The sequence below is a fragment of the Condylura cristata genome, unplaced genomic scaffold (assembly GCF_000260355.1).
Source record: "Condylura cristata isolate star-nosed mole 26May11 unplaced genomic scaffold, ConCri1.0 scaffold00004, whole genome shotgun sequence".
Taxonomy (NCBI): Eukaryota; Metazoa; Chordata; class Mammalia; order Eulipotyphla; family Talpidae; genus Condylura; species Condylura cristata.
Window position 1 is genome coordinate 53940011 of NW_004567105.1, and position 18351 is coordinate 53958361.

At 36.4% G+C, this 18351-nt stretch overlaps 1 protein-coding gene across 7 annotated transcripts in view; it reads left to right on the plus strand.

Moving 5' to 3' along the window:
* Nucleotides 1-18351, plus strand: part of FHIT (fragile histidine triad) — a 1224031-nt gene that overhangs the window by 967865 nt on the left and 237815 nt on the right. For all 7 annotated transcript variants that reach the window (XM_012720560.1, XM_012720561.1, XM_012720559.1 and 4 more), the window contains 2 exons: nt 8227-8372; nt 10481-10510. In XM_012720560.1, the coding sequence (XP_012576014.1) occupies nt 8227-8372; nt 10481-10510 (176 nt within the window). The remainder of the gene's footprint in view (nt 1-8226; nt 8373-10480; nt 10511-18351) is intronic.

Here is an 18351-nt window from a genome sequence, read left to right on the forward strand (position 1 = left end):
AGAAAGAAAGAAAATAATAGTAATACTAGCAGTAATAGTTTTAAAGAAGAAAACATGAGAAATGCTGCATAGCATTATCTTCTTTTGAGAAACTGAAATACATATGAGCACATCAAATACCCCGATACTTACTTTGTTAAAGAAACCTATTTAATTTCATTTGATCCAGTGTTACTTAGTCTTTGACCACAAAATGTTTTTCTTCTGTATTTCTAATAACATATAATGGAATTGGTGTTCTGATGAACCTCTTTATGAAATGCTGCAGTAGAACAATGGAGACCTAATACTTTGGGCAGTTTGCCACGTGGCCAAATCCAGGTTTTCACTTTGTAACTATGTCACCCTAGATATGTAATTTAATTGTCTTGATCTCCATTTCTACATTTGGTATCTTAGGGGTGACATTAGTGACCACCAGGAGGACATAGTAGGCAGCAAATGCATCTCCTTTCCCTCCTGTGCTGATATTATTTACTGTTCTCCCAAATGTTGGATTTATTGGAAGCATAGTTTTTTTTTTTTTTCCAGTTCTGATGTTCTGAAGATAATGTAGGATTCATTTGCCTTGAAAAAATTTCAGAATAATGTGTGAAATTTCAACTGCAGAATCTGTAGCGGGGTGTTGCCTGACTGCAGGCTCTTATCTTTTTTTGAAGGCTGCCTATTCACTTCTCCCTGTGAGTGTGATTCTCCCTTGTAAACATCTGAATCCATGCAGAAGTTGTGGAGACTGCTCAGGGCAGTCTTTTTCTGCCCAGGTGAACAAGGACTCTCTACATCTTTGGCCCCAAGCATTCTCCAGGACAAATAATATGAATTCTAGTAGATACTTGTGAGATCCTTGCCCTGAGATCTAGGTATGAGTAGAGTACTAATTCTATCTTATACTCTCCTGATACCAGATTTGCCTAAAATTATATTCATGCCATTTATGCTTATGGTTGCTGAATATCCCATAAAATTACTCATTGAGTTACTGAAGTAGTAGGTTAATATCCAGTGGAGAAAAATATGACCCAAACTGACAAATGCTTTATCTGATTGAATTTCTTAATTATAGGGGTAATATTTTTACCTTTCCTTCAAGAAAATTTAAGGAAGTGACTTCTTCTGCTGTGAAGAATAGATTACTTTTTGACATGCCACCTACTTTGATTCAAATTTTTGCAACTATGCTATTTAAATCAAGTAAATGAAATCTTAAAAAAAAATACTGCGTAGCTCATCATGTTTTTTTAAATGACATTAGGAATTATTTTAGACATATGAAAGGACTACGGCAGGATAAATGAATCATATAGGATAGGATAAATGAATCATATAGGGTCTGTAGAAATCTGCATGGCAAAATGGAAAGTTCCTTGCTTATCACTGAACTACATATTGATCTGCAATAGAGATAAATACTGACACTTCTTTATTAGTTTGAAAGAATTTCTAATTCAGCTATTATTATTTGATACTAACTTACTTCATATTCATACATACACATGCTAATCAGCCTCATCAGAATCAGTGATATTTTAATGGTTTGATTTATTTTTGTGACTTTTATATTCTGAATCCCTAGAATAGATCAGCTATAGGAAAATAAATGGGAACAAATCTGAGCAACTCACAGAATAATAATCTGCCGTCTTCTTTAATCATCTGAATCAGTACATTTTCATTTCTCTGTCATGACTCTATATTTAAATATTTCATATTTGTCATGGAAATTCTCATAAAATTATTTTTTAAATCATTAATTATCCTTGATGAGCAAATTTTGAACTTATCAAATTTATTTTGAATAAAAATGTAGCTACATAATGAACATTTGATGCAGTTGGGCAGATTCTCAACTTTTACATCATCTCACTGTGTTCTTGATTCCACCATGCCTTTGCAAAAGTTTCAGTGGCTCTCATAGCAATATGCCAGGGAACAGAAATGACATGAGTCTCTTGCTCCATGCCCACTCTGAATAATGGTGACTTCTCAGAGCTCAGGGTTGACGAAGCCTCTGTGTTTTATGTTTCAAAGAGAAAATTGTATAGTTGATTATTAATGTAGGCCTTAGTTTCAAATCCAGTTGTACCTCTAAATAGCATTGATAATTTGCCACATGGATATAGCCATGTGAGTATATACTGTATATACTCACTAGGACATCCAAGATACCTTAGGCATCTGTACATTTTTAGAAAATCTACAGAAATTTTCTTAGGAGTGACAAACTAGTACAAACATGCCTTTCAGTGTCCATCCTTCTTTTCCATGTGGTTTTCACTCCTCCTTTGAGGAGGTGGAGTTTCTCTACTTTGATTCTTAGCCTGGCTTTTGATTTCTTTTGACTAACAGAAAATGGGATAACTCAAAAATTAGAGCGATATTGGAGATGCTGCCTCTGGATTGGGCTGAAAATGTATACAGAGTGAGGGGTCCATTGTACCCAGCATAGCCGAGTCAAGGCAACCTAACCTGAAGTCAGTGTATAAGAAAGCCCACAAGGCCAGTAGCAAAAACCATCCATGGAAGTCATGATGAAAAAATAAACCAATGTTATTTTAAGCCACTCTATTTTGATCACTGCTCATTATGCAGCAATAGATAACCAACACAGAAATTGAAAGTCCATTATTGTATCAGATCTGTAAGGACTGGCTATTAGTTGACTGGCTGTTCATTGAGGCACCTTAATTCTCCATGTGGCTCTTTTTCTACAATACCCTAGTGGTCTTTTTCAAAATATGTTAGGCTTGAAGTTCCAAGATGACTAAACACAGAAGCTACGAAGTGTGTTAAGGCCTGACCTTGAAAAGTCGTATATCAGCATTGTAACACATTCCACTGATCAAAGCAAGTCACAAAGTCAGCCCATATTCTAGTTTCGGGATGAATGGATGGTTTCCAGCTAACCCACTGGTTGTAAAGTCCACTTTAAATATCACCTACAGTAAGAAGTCGTTTATTCCCTCTATTATGATATGTTTCATTGAAAATAATCTCTTTCACAAATGATGAATGCATTTAATTATGTATATTTATTACTTTGAGGGTCACAGCAAGAATATTGGTCAAATAGTGTCCTCAGAGATGTTATTTACAAACAGAAATCAGGAGAATTTGTGTTCTTACAGCTTTTGAATAATATGGGATTTGTTCATTAACAAGACCCGAGGATTTCCAAATTAAGATATTCTGTGTCTGTGCTATTATCTTACAACAACTGGCATATAAATAGTAGTAGTAGAATGATAAGAGCTGTCTGCTATTCTTCAAAATTAATTTGCTTTCCCTGAGTTTCTCTAAGAACAGCATGTAGTGTGTGGTATCCTTCATCTATAGACACCATGCTATTTTCCTCTAAGGCTTATACACTATTTAAAAAAATACATTTAATTTCGGATGAATTTGTGAATATTACTCTGCTTTGGTACTCTCAAGTGTTCAAAGATCCTGTTTTGTTTTTCCAGTTAGAGATTGTAGAATTTCCTTTAATTGCAGTGGAGAGTAATACTTATGATGTCATTCTCATAACAGGTTTTCTGGTCACGATTAGTCTTTAAAGCATCCAGAGTGTTTCAGAGGGCCATAAAAAGGCTCGATTTCCTTGTACTTTTCTCAGAAATTAGTTTTTTTTTAAAAGATACAGTAATGATTTTGTCCAAAATGCTATTAAATTAGCAGTTTAGTCTTCAGCTTCTGGAAAGAGGATGAGACCCCCCAAATATATCTAATTTCCTTTAATAACTCTTTCTGGTATAATTCCTCTAATGGGTTGACCTTCTAAGGCCCATAGGCCAAATCCAGGCTCCCTTATCCTCTTGTAAATAATGGTTTACTAGAATTAGCCCCACTGATTTGTTTTCCGGATAGCCCGTGGCTACTTAGGCATATGGCCCAACAAACCTAAAATATTTAACATCTCTTAATTATTTTTTTCAAAATGTTTATTGATCTGTTTAAAATCTTTCATGAAACTTTTTATATTTCCATCAAGCCACAGGATAATCAATCCCACTTAGAGGTTCCCCATGGTTATCCTAGAACTCTTGCCTTACCAAGGTACCCAGGTCCCACTACACTGGATGTTGTACCTCGAAGGCTCACATTTCTACCTCCTATGGTACTGCGGTTCTCTCTTTCTATTTCAGCCTCCTGGTCTGGAAGCATGGGAACAACCTCTTACTCTCGAAACTAGCATAGTGTCTAAACTTAACTGGTGCAAAAAGTTCATTGTTTGAACAATGAATGGCGTTCCTGGTCACAATATAAAGCATCATTTTTGTAGATAGTGTTTATTTAAGACTGAATAATCAAAGACTGAATAATCTTTCTAGTTATAAAAAGATTTCTAAAAAAAGTTTTACCTTCATTGTTTTATTTCTTTTGAGTACAGATGGAACTTAATTTATATTAATATTAACATCACCTGTGTTGACCTCACATCCAACATTCTTCCTAAATATGCTAGATATTAATAATAAATCTCTTTGATTTGAAAAAAAAATTCAGGCTGTCCCAATCTTACAAATCTTATAAAGTAAATGAATGGTGCCTCCATTTTGTCAGTTTCTTATAATATTTACTGTGTCTCTGGGGTTTTAGGCAGTGGTGAAATGCAGTAAATAAAACAGTCTTTGCTTTTGTGGGTCTTACATGCTTATTCAGGTAGGTAGCAGCCAACCAAGAAAATTGCCAGCTGATACCAAGTCCAATGAAATGAATGAAAATAGAGTAAAGAAATCGTGGATAACCAGGTAGCATTTTAAAGTGTGTGGTTATGGAATGCTGTTTTGAGAAAGCGACATAAGAGTTGGAGTCTGAATAATAGGAATAAATATGATAGCCACATGTTGATTATGAGAATTGAATTCTGGGCAGAACACATAGCTGTAAAAAAGGCTTCAAATCTGGGAAGGAGCGTAGTGTGTTGGAGGTAAAGAAGAAAAGTGTGGTAGGTGCATGGTATACAAGGGAGTGGTGAGGGAAATGGATGTTCTGGGTGCCAGGAGGCAGTCGTAGAGATGCAGTCCTGTTTAAAGAAAACTGAAGGAAGATGGTCGATTCTGACTCCTGACAGACTATTAGTGCATAACATTGACAAAGATAAGTGAAATATATTGTCCAGGTCGACCTAACACCCTGTGTAACTCCACACCCACTAACCTACTACTAATCCAATGTAGTCCTATAAAGACTATCTGTGAGGTGACTTCTAGATTTAAATATGAGTTTGGCCATCCTTGGTTCCCAACAGAACAGAAAATGACTGCCCATAAGAAAACTGTCCTAGGAGTGTCTTAAAAGTTATCTCTATTTTGTCAGATAAAACCAAAACAATGGAAACTGACTGTAAATTGAGGCTACTGTGCGAAATCTGACTGTGGAATTGAGGCTACATGAGGGGAACAGTTTGAAAACAAAGGTGGGGGTGTTGCTATGGGCTGTAGTGGAGGACTGTGGATGCTGTGGTGGTAAGTGTGGTGTGGTTACATGCACCTGAGGAGGGGGGAATCCTCTGAAACATATGCAGAGTGTGTAAATCATATATAGGGTTACATCAATTAAAAAAATTTTTTAAGTTATCTATTTCATCTTATTTGCAAAGAAGCACATGTGTGTCTATATATGGGTCCACAGATATATAGATATAGATAAACATAGATATTTATATATATACACACACACATATACATACATATATATGTTGTTGTTGTTTTTCTAAAGGATTGGATTCCTGGGGATATGTGTTGGCACATTGTTGCCTAATGGAACTGATGAAAAATATTCACCTAAGTGAGAATGTGTTTAACCTATTTAACTATATATTTTTAAGATTTATTTATTTATGCTTACAGAACTGGGGTACAGGGCAAAGGTGTGGTGGGTGAAAGGGTTCACCAGAGACAGAGTGGGAAGCAGAATAGGCAGATGTACTGAAATACACTGTTGAGGGAGCAGTGGGCAGGTCAGGCGAGGTCAGCCATGCCCTGTGGGTCAGCCCTCTGGCTGAGGGTTGAACTCATGCTGCAGTGGCTTTGGAGAGCTTCATAACGCAGTGCTTTTACCCATTGTGCCATCAGAGAGAGCCCTATTTAACTATTTTATAGTTAAGTCTTATGTGACTATTGGAAATGTCCAGTTATTATAATAAATGTATGTGATATTTGATCCTGCCGCTGTATATACACAAAATAAAATATTTGACAGATTCAACCAGTTTGAGTTAACTCCATGAAGATTTTGATTCATTAAACATTGATTCAAGTCAATCCTTAGCATCAGACAAGCAAAGTGGTTAGATAATAACATTCATTATGGAACTGAAAAACCTTTCAAAAGTCGCTGATATTACCAAAGTTCTATTAAGATACAAAGTTTTTTGGATTCTTCCTGTTTTCACAGTCATCATTTAACTAAAATGATGCTTCTTCCTCACCTAGTCTCCGTCTGCAGACATAACCTATGATAGCAATTATATATATTATGGAAGGTTGCAAAATTGTCATCTACTGGTAGTTTGGAAGTCAGGGCCTACAGGAGGGTGTAAATTAAAACAGGGAGGGGGATGATGGGGAAAGGTCTCTTTTAACAAAGAAAAGCAACTCAGTGGGAGTGGAGGCTGGCAATCTGCTAACGGAAATGAAAGGAAATTCTTCATTTCTAAAAGGTTCATTGACCCATGATAATAAAGCAGCCCTGCCAAAGAAGGATAATTATCTTTTTAAGTATCAGATACCCGGTGGGTGAAGGCCTCCCTTCTCTCTTGAAAAATGAACTCAAATTAAACAAATGCTCCTTTTCCTAGTTCACCAGAGATATGAATTTCCTGATTATGAGCAAAATTAATCAAATTTTCCCTCTTCCTTTTTTCCACTCTCTCATGGAAATCAGACCCGCCCAGCTGAGCTCAGCACATTTCCCCTGGGCTCTGAGTTCTCCCCATAGTGTGATGGGTGAAAATGCTTGATTTTCTGGTGAGACTAGCAATTGCAGAATTGTGGTTTTATTTTGGCCTTTAGCTGCTTAGCTTCAGGCAGAAGTATGTTCTCAAACTAGAAAAAAGGAAAGAAGAAAGAAACAGAAAAGAACATGAGAGCTCTCTTTTCTCCTGCTGGTACCTGAAAACTAAACAAAAATTAATATATGCTGTATGTGTGTGTAATACACATACACATAGATGATGAATACAAAGGAAAAAAGCAACTGAAAAATGTTATTGATGATGTAGCAGTGAATATTAATTTGCTACTAACAAAAGATCAAACTTAAATCCTTTTCCTTTAGAACTTGTTTGATCACACCACTAATGTAAATGTAAATGTTGACTTTTCTGGGGCTCTCCCTGGTGGCAAAATGGGTAAAGATGCAGCACTACAAGCTTTCCGCTTCCACTTCAGTGCAAGTTTGATCCCTGCCCCTGGAGGTGACCCACCTGGCACAGCAGACCTCTCCTGACTCACCTGCTGCTCCGCTCAGCAGTGTGGTTCGTTGATCTACCTATTCTGCTCCCCACTCTGTCTCTGGTGAATCATCTCACTGCCCCTACACCTTTGGCTTGTACCCCAGTTCTGTATGCATAAATAAATAAATCTTTTTTTAAATGTTGGTTTTTCAAACTTGTAGAATGCATTAAGATGATTTCATTTACACAAACAGACAGTCCCTTTCTTAAATTAACGATCTACCTTCACCTGTCTTAACAATCATTCTGAGGAACCTTTGTCATAAATTGCTTAACTAAATGACAGACCTCTTGGTTATAAATGGAATTTACTGTACATTTCAGAATGCTTCCATTCCTTTTAAAAACAAGATAAAGCAACTACTGTCATATTTTCATTGCATATTTTTCTAAAGTTATGCTGAAATTAAAATTTTAATCACAGTGTTCTACATAACATCCCCAGTGCATTCTGCTGATGGAGAACACAGAACATTAGAACAGGGATCAGGAGATAGCAGTCAAAAATAGCTCATGCATATTTTAGTAAGAACTGAAGTCTCCCTGAACAGGAGTCCTTTTCTCTTAGACTATCTTCAGCACACCACATCTTCTTCAAAGTATGATTGAACTTGTTCATAAGTTCTTTAAATTCCTTGGATTTTTGGTAGTTGACAAATATTTGTTCATTAGTCTTATGGAAGGGCCAAAGGGATTCAATTCTGGAGGTATATGCATGATAAAATATTACCCAGAGCAAAAAGAATGTACCTTAACAGATGTCACTGCAGATGTCCTGGTGTGTCCCCTTCGGCCAGTGGAGCGCTTCAGGGACTTACATCCCGATGAAGTGGCTGATCTGTTTCAGGTAACCCAGAGAGTTGGAACTGTGGTGGAGAAGCATTTCCAGGGGACATCTCTTACCTTTTCCATGCAGGTGAGTGTACATATTCATAAATATATTCTTCATTTTTATATCTTAACATTGGGCTTTCCCTTGTATCTCAATGGGAAGGCAGCTATAGATGTCTGTGTCATATAACATTACTAATGGATCACAGCCTTCCTGTGCCCTAGCCCCAAGGTGACAATGCTTTAACAGGCATTAAAACATTCTAATTCATTGGCTAGACTTGGGCCTGGGCACGTCATTTTCATTCCATGTTAGGTATGTTTTGAGCATGAGCTTAAATTCACTTTGTTTTCAGAGGGCTTACCTTTTCTCTATCTTTAATTTAAGCTCAGCGATTGATTATAGATTGGTCAGGTACTGAACTAAGTATTCATTGTAAAAATATAATTGATTAAATTCTGTTTTCCAGTTACCAAATTATATCTCAAGTCACAGAAGATCTTTAGGCAGAGACTGAGTGCTCACTTATCAATGTAATAAGAAGAGGCCCATGGTGGATTATCTGCTGTGGAAATTGAGTATCTCAAGAGTAAAGTTATCATAAGCCCCTTCGAGCTCCATGGAAAGAACTGGCATTGTCAGTCTTAACTGAAATCCTGACCTGAAATTTGATGACTCTGCAATTACTCTTTGGAAAGAAATGAATTGTTCCATTGTATAAGACCTTGTGTTATACTTAGTGTTTTAATTTAAATGAATATTTACTATTCCTCCTCTGCACTCCTCAGTTCTCTACCACAGACTTTCAAAGAGGGAAGGTAAAGAAAGTCACTTTTTGAGAGTATCAAAGCATTTGACTCAAAATACTCAGCGTTTCTCAAAAACAAATTTTTACCACCATCTCTGTTGAATGCATTTGAATTTCATAAAATACTGTGTGTGTGTGTGCACGCTATGTGTGCATGTTTTGTGACCCAATTGGAGTCACCTTTAAGCAAGTGGTTAAACTTGGAGGTTAAACACAAAATCAACTGTTTGCTGTAAATCATGTTTCCAGAGAAAACAAAAAAGATAAGTAGATGAAAGCATCTGTCAGTGTTCAGTGAAATACTAGAAGATTCATGTTCGTAGAAAATGACAGTGCTGATCATATAAAATCTCTAGAAAGTTAGTTTCCTAAGTATAGATCTGACTTGGACATAGCACTTCAGAATACTTTCATACATGCAGTTTTCAAACTTTTATTAAAAAATTTAACCCGTAGAAAATATTTTTTATTTAACAACATGTATACCTCCCCTGTCTCTTATGCACATGCACATATATAAGTAAAGAAACCAAAGTTTTACAAAGCAGTACTTTCCTATTCTATGCACCGATAGCTTCAGGGCCAAATAATTATACAGTGCATATTCCAGGCCACAGAAGGGCAGGAATTCATACTTCCCTCCATTAGTTTGGATCATAGAAGTAGAAAAACTTTCTTAAATTTGCAATTCTATTAATAATTCAGATTTGGAATTTCTGATTGTAGCAACATACTGATTCTGGTATTCCCAAACCACTAAGCCCTTGTTTTTTCTTTGTGTTTTGGCTCGTGACCAGACAAGTTTGCTCATTTTCAACTAAGCAAATAGTTTTGTTGGACTTCAAAAAACATGGAAAAAGAGCCAGGAATGGGAAGGGCCCCACAATAAGGAACACTCCATCATTCTTCTCTGAGAGAAGAACAGCCAAGTGGACTATTGTCAGATGCTGTTTCCATGTGGGATAGCCCATATTCTTATTAGATTATGTTGTCAGAAGACTTCCTGAGACTTCAAGTAATTATACATTAATTAAACTACATCAGATTTAAAGATAACCAAAAGGTGTGATACTTCACCTCCCCAAAGGTTTTCAGCCTTTCTTTAATACAATTAAAATCATAGCCAAGAGCAAAGAGCATAAAAAGTAACAAGGGGTGTTGGCTTGCTGGATTATTTATATCATTTTTATACATCACTTCTCACTCTCTGGTGGAAATGGAGAACTGCCTGGTCCCATACATTTGAAGTAAGTGGTCCCCATGAGAATACTATAAATTAACATACAATGAAATTGGATCTAAATTATTGACAGTGATATTTCTGAATAAGCAGGAGATAACATCTCTCTGTTCTCACCACTGTTTCTCCCCCCCCCCCTTTTAGGATGGCCCAGAAGCGGGACAGACTGTGAAGGTGAGTGCTTATTATGTGCACACGAATTAATAAAGGGCAATTATGGGAAGTAATAAAAAGATCACACCTAGTCATTTATAGCACATTGCTGTTTCATTGTGTTATCTTCGAGGTCAGAGAGACCCTCAGTGTTAGGAGTTATAAATCCTAACATTATAACTATGTCAAGCAATATGTTTCCCATTAGTTTACAAGACATTTACCTTTTGTGGTAAATTGTTACTGTGTAAATGCTAAACCAGAGAGTCCTAAAACAAAACTGGAGCCAAAGTCCTTAGATTTGAGGAAGGGCCTAGGACATAGCACATGTGCCCTGTGGAGATTTTGGTTTCCATTTTCAGTCTGGACAGCTTGGATTTGCCATTTGGCTCTTCACATGGTTGTTTTTTTCCCTGATCCTTCATGAGTGGAGGCTTAACGGATGTGGTAGCCCCATCTTCTCCCTTCATCCCTGGCCCTCTGCTTTTCCCTGTTCACCCCCTCCACCCACAAACCACCTTTTTTCTTCCCTTTGTATTTAATAGCAAAGTTTGAAACTAATGGAGTCAGTGGAGCACAAAAATGGGCATTTAAGTTTGCTAAAAAGGAAAGGAGAATTTATTAGGTTAGTCTCTGCTTCTCTAGTAAAGTGAAATAGAAAAATAAGATCCTGCGTGAGTCTTAGGTTGGGTTTCAGCAGATTTCTCTGAAATCTGCATATGCAGATTTCTCTGCAGCTAGGTCCTATGCCTAAATCATAGAAAAGACTATTATTTCTAGTGCTAGAAATCAGGAGCCAATCAAACTGGGTGCTAATGTTATCCTTGGCGAAATAAGGTTTTATGACTCTGAGACTGGCTGTGAATGGAGAAGGTAATGGTTGGCACCAAGCAATGCCACATAAACAGTTCTCTTTTGATTTTAGTTTGCATATGGCTTTAATGTTTAACACAGCTACTGTGGAACTTTTTAGTAGAATCTCTGGGAAGTACTTTAGAGAAATGAATGTCCTATAGGGACTGCTACCAAATTCCTATGATAAAAGCTAGCTTCTGATTGCTCCCACACATGATGTGATACTGACAACTTTCCTCTACCCCACTGTTCACCCCCATTGTCAAGATTCTAAATATGTAGATACTAACAAAGAACATATTATAAGTGGTTTGTTTTTGAAATAATTTCTTTAAATACAAAGCACACATCTTTGAACCTGATTCTTCTTTTTTTTAAAACTCAATATTCAAATGTAAGTTGGGAAAACAACGCGGTAAGTTAGATGCATTACGATGTATCTCTTTGAAGGATTTCTTTCAGTCATTGAAAGCAATGCTGTAGCTGCAAGTAACACAGAAGAATGTAAAAATCATATTATTTGGAAAGCACATATTCATAAATGTACATATTAAACATATCTAAGATTTATAGGACTTTATAGGTTATGTGATCTCAAAATGTTGTGGCAGAGTTCAGAATGAAGTATTAAAAATATTTCCTATTCAATCAGACATGGAAAAGTGACAGAAAATAGATTAGTAATCTCCAGGGTCTAGAAGAGGGAAGTGGGGAGCAGTGATAACTTGGACCATCTTTTTGGAGTGATGAAATGTTGTGGAATTAGGCAGTGATCATGATTGTGCAACATGATGAATATTCTAAAAAGCACTGAAGCATACACTTTAAAGTAGTGAATTTATGCAATTGTAATATCTCAGTTAAAATAATGAAGTAATTTTTTAAAAATCTCAGTAATCACCAAGTGTAGCAGGACTGAGCAACCCACTTGTAGATTCTCTGACTCCAATAATGATTAGTTTTTGATGTCCCAGTTATCTGGCTAAAAGTTTTAATGGCTTTGTTACCTTTGATGGGGACAATGATGAAGGAATTCTTGGCTTCTGGTGGTCCTACATGAACTGCTTAATGAAGTTATTATCTCCACAGATGTAATTTTGTGGTTTAACTTGCGTTCCTGTTTTTTAAATAATTCAAGTGCTTTTTTTGTCGGTGCTTTTTTTTTTTTTAATTGTTTTTAGATATCTTTCAATTGTTTCCAACCTGGTAACAGCATTTCTCCAGGATGAATTAGTGGGCCATTTCAAATCCTTTGAGGAATGTAAAATGACTAAAAGAAAACAACCATATACACACCTAAAGTTTGGAAAACTGGCATTTTAGATCAAGATTGCATTTCTGAATTGTCTAATCTGTTTTTTCAAGTGTGATTCTGATACAAATTATCTGAAAATTAATTTTGGTATTAAAAATAAGTTGATTCTCAAATTTTATTCTGTACCTATTGATATATATAATTTTTGTGGGTGGGTCTTGGAAATCTTCATTGTCAGCAGGCATACCCCAAGATTCTATTTAGAATGTGGATATCAGCCTTGTTACTTTATAGTGGAAAAAATAGTAGGTGGTGATGGGCACATAGCATTGATCCATGGTGGACGCTGAACTCATAGAAGCAGCCCCTTAAGAGCTCAGGAGGTAAAGCAGCAACTTCAATATTTAGCTGACAAGTTTACACATTTCCAAGCCATAGTTGACATACTTAGTGAGGGTAGTAGTGATGGTTCTTTTTATCTTCTTCATCCTGCACTGACTTGGTATTCTGCCCGCTGCCTAGGTTCTAAATTGTCTTTTATTTCCTACTGGATGGTAATAGCAATAAACACAGAAGTGATCTCTTGCCCAGAAGCAAATGTTGCCATTGTTAATGACTGTGCACCGAGTTAGCACTTGACCATGATGTTCTTAAGGGTTTTTTGTTTCAATGAATTTTAAATCTCCTTTACAAAGAATGAGGTTAGCCTTGATTACTAGGCAAGGCATTTGTAGCAGGAGAGGGAAATATCAAAGTAAAAAAGTGACTGTTTATTTCAGAATTGCTTGTTAACTCTTCTTCAAAGTAGCAGAGGTATCCACCGGATGATTATGACAGCAATTTGGACATCCTGCAGCCTTGAAAAACAATCTCTCATAGGCGTATACCACCATATGCAATGCATCTACATTTCACCATTTGCACATATAACCATAGGTCACTATACTCCAGTCTACTCTAACCCTCCTGCCCCCATTTGAAGTGACTCTTCTAAACCCCTTACTCAATGGCCAATTGTCTTGTTAGAGGTTCTTCAAGGTATTCTCCATTGTCTTTTATTTGTCTGTGTATTTGGTTTTGTTCCTATTCCTATGTTGTTCATAAGACTTATATTTCACCATTGTTTACTATGGCTCTTGGTTTGTATATGGAGGAAAACAGAGATGATCATGATTATATGGCAGAACAAAATTCACTTAGTTAACATGAAGTAGCACCATGATAATAGGCACTTGTATTCCAATATGCAGTCAGAGATCTGAGTTTCCTGGAATCTCTGTTAAAAATATTTCCAATTTCAGATGTCACTGACAAAAGTCAGAACTCCTCTGAGTCAAGTTCACAAACTGAATTACCAAGCATAATTCCACCTAGCCAAATCATTAAAGCATTGTCATTCCTTAAGAGGTAGCAAGTGAGTTATCTTTTGGAGCAATTACTATCACCTTTGAGTAGAAGGGTCTTTTAGGTCTGTTAAAGAGGTTTATGTCAAGTAGGTAATCTAGAATCTCACAAGAACTAGTTATAGAAGAGGCTGACTTATACCTTTCTATATTATACAGTGCTTGGATCCTCCCTAAGATATTTAATTTTATAATTGTAATGAGAAGTGTCTCTTAATAACTATTGAGATATTAGTAATTATTTTTCAGAATATTGTGAATAAAGCAAAGAGTTATTTAAAGAAGTTTGATTTGAATGTAACAAAAGAGATATTCTACTATTCATGAGGACTTTCTATAGTCTAAGACGAGATTTTTCCATGTAGATTTAGTAATCTTTCAGATTCATAAATAGCAAATTTTGGGTCTTACTCAATGACTAATATGGTGAGTAATATGGTTCGTATTCAATCAGGATACTTGCTATACTAACTTAACTACTTTGTGACTTTGGGCCAACCCTTACCCTCTCTGTCCATTCATTTCCTCATTTTTTCAAATGAGAGAACCCATATTTGTAGTATTGAGTGAGGCTAATGATGAGGAGAAACCACGGTGAATAGAAAGTCCAGTCCACCACTCACTATCCCTGGGACCTTGTGGATGTGTCTTCATTTTAATCTGAACCTTAGTTTTCTCATTTATAAAACATGCTATGGTTAGGCTTCAGAAGAGTGTAGCTGGCACTGGGATTATTTTACAGCCCTGCTGAGTTTACTTAAGGATTGTGCACTGAATTCTCTCACTTTTCATTTCCTGTCCTTTAAGCTTAAATTCTTGAGACAATGCCCTCTTTTCATATGATATGTGCTACTTAAATACCTAGCATGATTAAAAATATAGTTGCAACTTACAAACAACTTGTGGTTCTGAGCCTATAGTAACTTCACATTACTTGAAGCACAGAACAGAAACCTGACTATCCTCTATGCTGATTCAGCCATTCTGCTTTTTAAGAGTCACCATAAGTGAGTCTCATATTTATTGTATTCAGTACATAGCAAACAAGAAGATGTTTATGGATCTCCACATATTGCTAGTTTTCAACTCAAACAAATTCTTATTATATATTTTGCATAGAAAGGGGAAACTCTTGTCTTGTAGATTAAATTTATTTTACTTGACTGTTATTTATTATTTTTATCTGAGAAGAAATTTCAAGAGCACTATAATTTGCCAAAGAACTTTTATCCTTTGATTAAAGTCATGACAAAGAGTACCTTGCCTATGTTTATACCTAATGCATATATTTAAAGTTGGAAGAATTAGTATCTTCAGGATTCAGTAGCTTTTATCTTGTGGAATTGCCTACAATTTGTATCTCTGTTCTCAGAAGGAATCCAATTTGCCTGAGTTCAATAAACCAAAAGCAATTTTAGGTTGGGTGTACAAGTGGGAGTGGATACATTCAAGTCCATCTTTCCCCTCTGATAGGCACACGTCTCTGCCTCTCCTTTCCCCTAATGGTTATGTGGGGGACACACTTCCTGGCCCCTGGCTCTCTAGGCATGAGATGAGACCATGAACCTGTCTCTCTTATGGACCTTCCCCAACTGTTTACTCAATGCCTCATCTAAGTAGGGAGCAAATCATTGGGGTTTTACATTTCTAATTGGTTAAATTTTTTATTTACATGATGCCATTTGGACCCAAGCACTGAAGGAAGAATTAACAACGCTCTCTAGTATTCCTATTCCGTTTTTTCCCCTTTTCTCTTAATTGGGGTATCTTAGGTCAGTGGAATGATGGCATTCTAGAAGTAGAGTGAAAGTGGAGGGGAAATGTTACTAGGCCTAACACATACTGAGAAAGAGGACAATGATGAAAAAGGAGAACCCTGAATTGAAAAGACCTATTTTCAGCCCTAGAGCTATGGCCTATGAATTTTAAGGTACCAAAAAAACAAAAAAACAACTTTTGCTAGTTCCAGCATCCTTTCACAAATTTATAAGATGGCTCAGTGGTACCCAATCTTCTAAAGCTATTTTGAAGACAAAATGACTAAGTGTATATAAATATCTTTAAAACGGCACCTAGCATATGGAAACATCTCATGAATATTTGCTATTAGTTTTATAATTTTCACTTACTCTTTACAACCCTTAAAAAATATGGAACTGGGCTCTCCCTGGTGGCACAATGGTTAGGACACAGCTGCTTCAGTGTAAGTTCCATCCCCCACCCCTAGAGGTGACTCACATGGCGCAGCAGACCACCTCAGACCATCCCACTGCTCCCCTCATCAGTGTACTTCCTCTATCTGCCTGTTCTGCTCCCCACTCTGTCTCTGATGTAGCCACTCACTGTTCCTGCACTTTGGCTTATGCCCCAGTTCTGTATGAATAAATAAATCAATCTTAAAAAATATATATATGGAACTTTGGGAAACCAAAATATACAGAGAGTATAATGACTTATCTAAAAAATCCAATGAGGGCCCTCCATGTGGCAGAACGGTTTAGGACGCTGAACTGAAAACCGACTGCAGCTGCTTCAGTACTGCAGCTGCTTGGATCCCTGGCCCCAGAGGTGACCCAAATGGCACTACAGACCTCCCCTCAACAGTGTACTTCACTTATCTGCCTAGCCTGCTCCCCACTCTGCCTCTGGTGAAGGCTTTTGCTGCCCTTGTACTTTTGGTCTGTACCCCAGTTCTATATGCATAAATAAATCTTTTTTTTTTTTTTTAAATCCAATTGACAGAAAATAGAACTTGGTTTCAAACACAGATCTATCCCAAAACCCCATCCATTATATATTGTAGTCATGCTCCTAAAGTCACCTTGGACCCAATAAGCAAGTGCATAGATACACAAGGTAGATTTTGTCATCCTTTAAGAGATTAATTTGAATTATTTTGCTCTGCTTCAAATGTTGGTTTCCACCTAAAAATACCCAGATGACACTCCCTGTTTAACTTTAGTATATAAAAACAGGTTAACTAATCTAAATGCTGCTTCATTGCTGTATGTCCTTTTATAGTAGAATTATATGTTTTAGAGTTTAATATTTCATTAGTGATACCAAACAGATTCCTTCAGTAATTGGAGGCCCTGTCATACAGTAAAGTGAATATTTGGCTGTTAAATTTATTTTGAGATGTGTAACACAGAAATGTGGCCAAATTACAGATAAGTTTTTAATGTTTTACAGGCTTTAGTAGACTGTCTTTTACACCTGATGTTCAAAGTTTGGGGGTTTTATTTACTACAAAATCAAATGTCCTGTGAAAGGCAAAGTGCTTTATAGACCCTAATATGCTACATGAATTGACAGTGTTATTCATACGTCTGTTGATGAAGTAAGATCAGTTATTCACTGATGTCACTTAGCTATGGAATAGTAGGTGCTCAGTAAATAGTCATAGAAGGTCTTATATTGCCCATGATTGTACTACATTTTGTATGTTATAGGGCCAGGATTTATGTGTAAAGTTCTCTAACTCCATAGAACTAGTTCATTCTAAGAAGTAACATCTGAATAATTGGCTTGACTAAAATATCAATTTTGTTATTTAAAAAGGTAAAATATATTCAGCCTAGTTAATCTTATGAAAAGTATTGAATACTTTTGATTATAGAAGTGGTCAGTTAGTCTCAATGGATATTCATTAGTTCAAGTTACTACCATACACCTAAAAAATAGACTGGAGAGTGAAAGACCATTAAAAAAGGGGGTGTCTTCCCCCATTTTATTGCTGCTTTATTCACAATTGGAAATACATGGAAACAACCCAAGTGCCCAGAAATGGATGACTGGATTAAAAAGATGTGGTACATATACACAATGGAATATTACTCAGCAACCAAAAAAAGAAACACAGGTCTTTTGCAGCAACATGGATGGAACTGGAAAAGATCATACTTAGTGAAATAAGCCAGAAAGAAAAGGAAAAATACTGGATGGTTTCTCTCATAGCAAGAATATAACGGAACAGGCGAGAAAATAATGATAATGATGAACAGCTGTATACCAGAGATATTTTGTGGGGGTGGGGTGAGGAATGGGATCAAAAACAGTGGGGGGAGGGAAATGCACTGGACTATGGTGATGGCCCATAGGTGACTTGGTGTTGGGAAGCCCAAGGGGATTGCAACTGAATGGAAAAATGCACAAAATAAGGTAAAAATAAACTATTATATATAAGTTACTTAAAAAGTACAAAAAAAGGGGGTGCCTTGGTTGAAGTTGGACATTTCAACAGAAGTAGATCCAATGATGTACTTTTGCTTCATGAATTTTTAGTAGAAATAATAAAAATTAAAATCAGATTACTTCTATGGATTATTACATAATTTTTTAAGATGCAG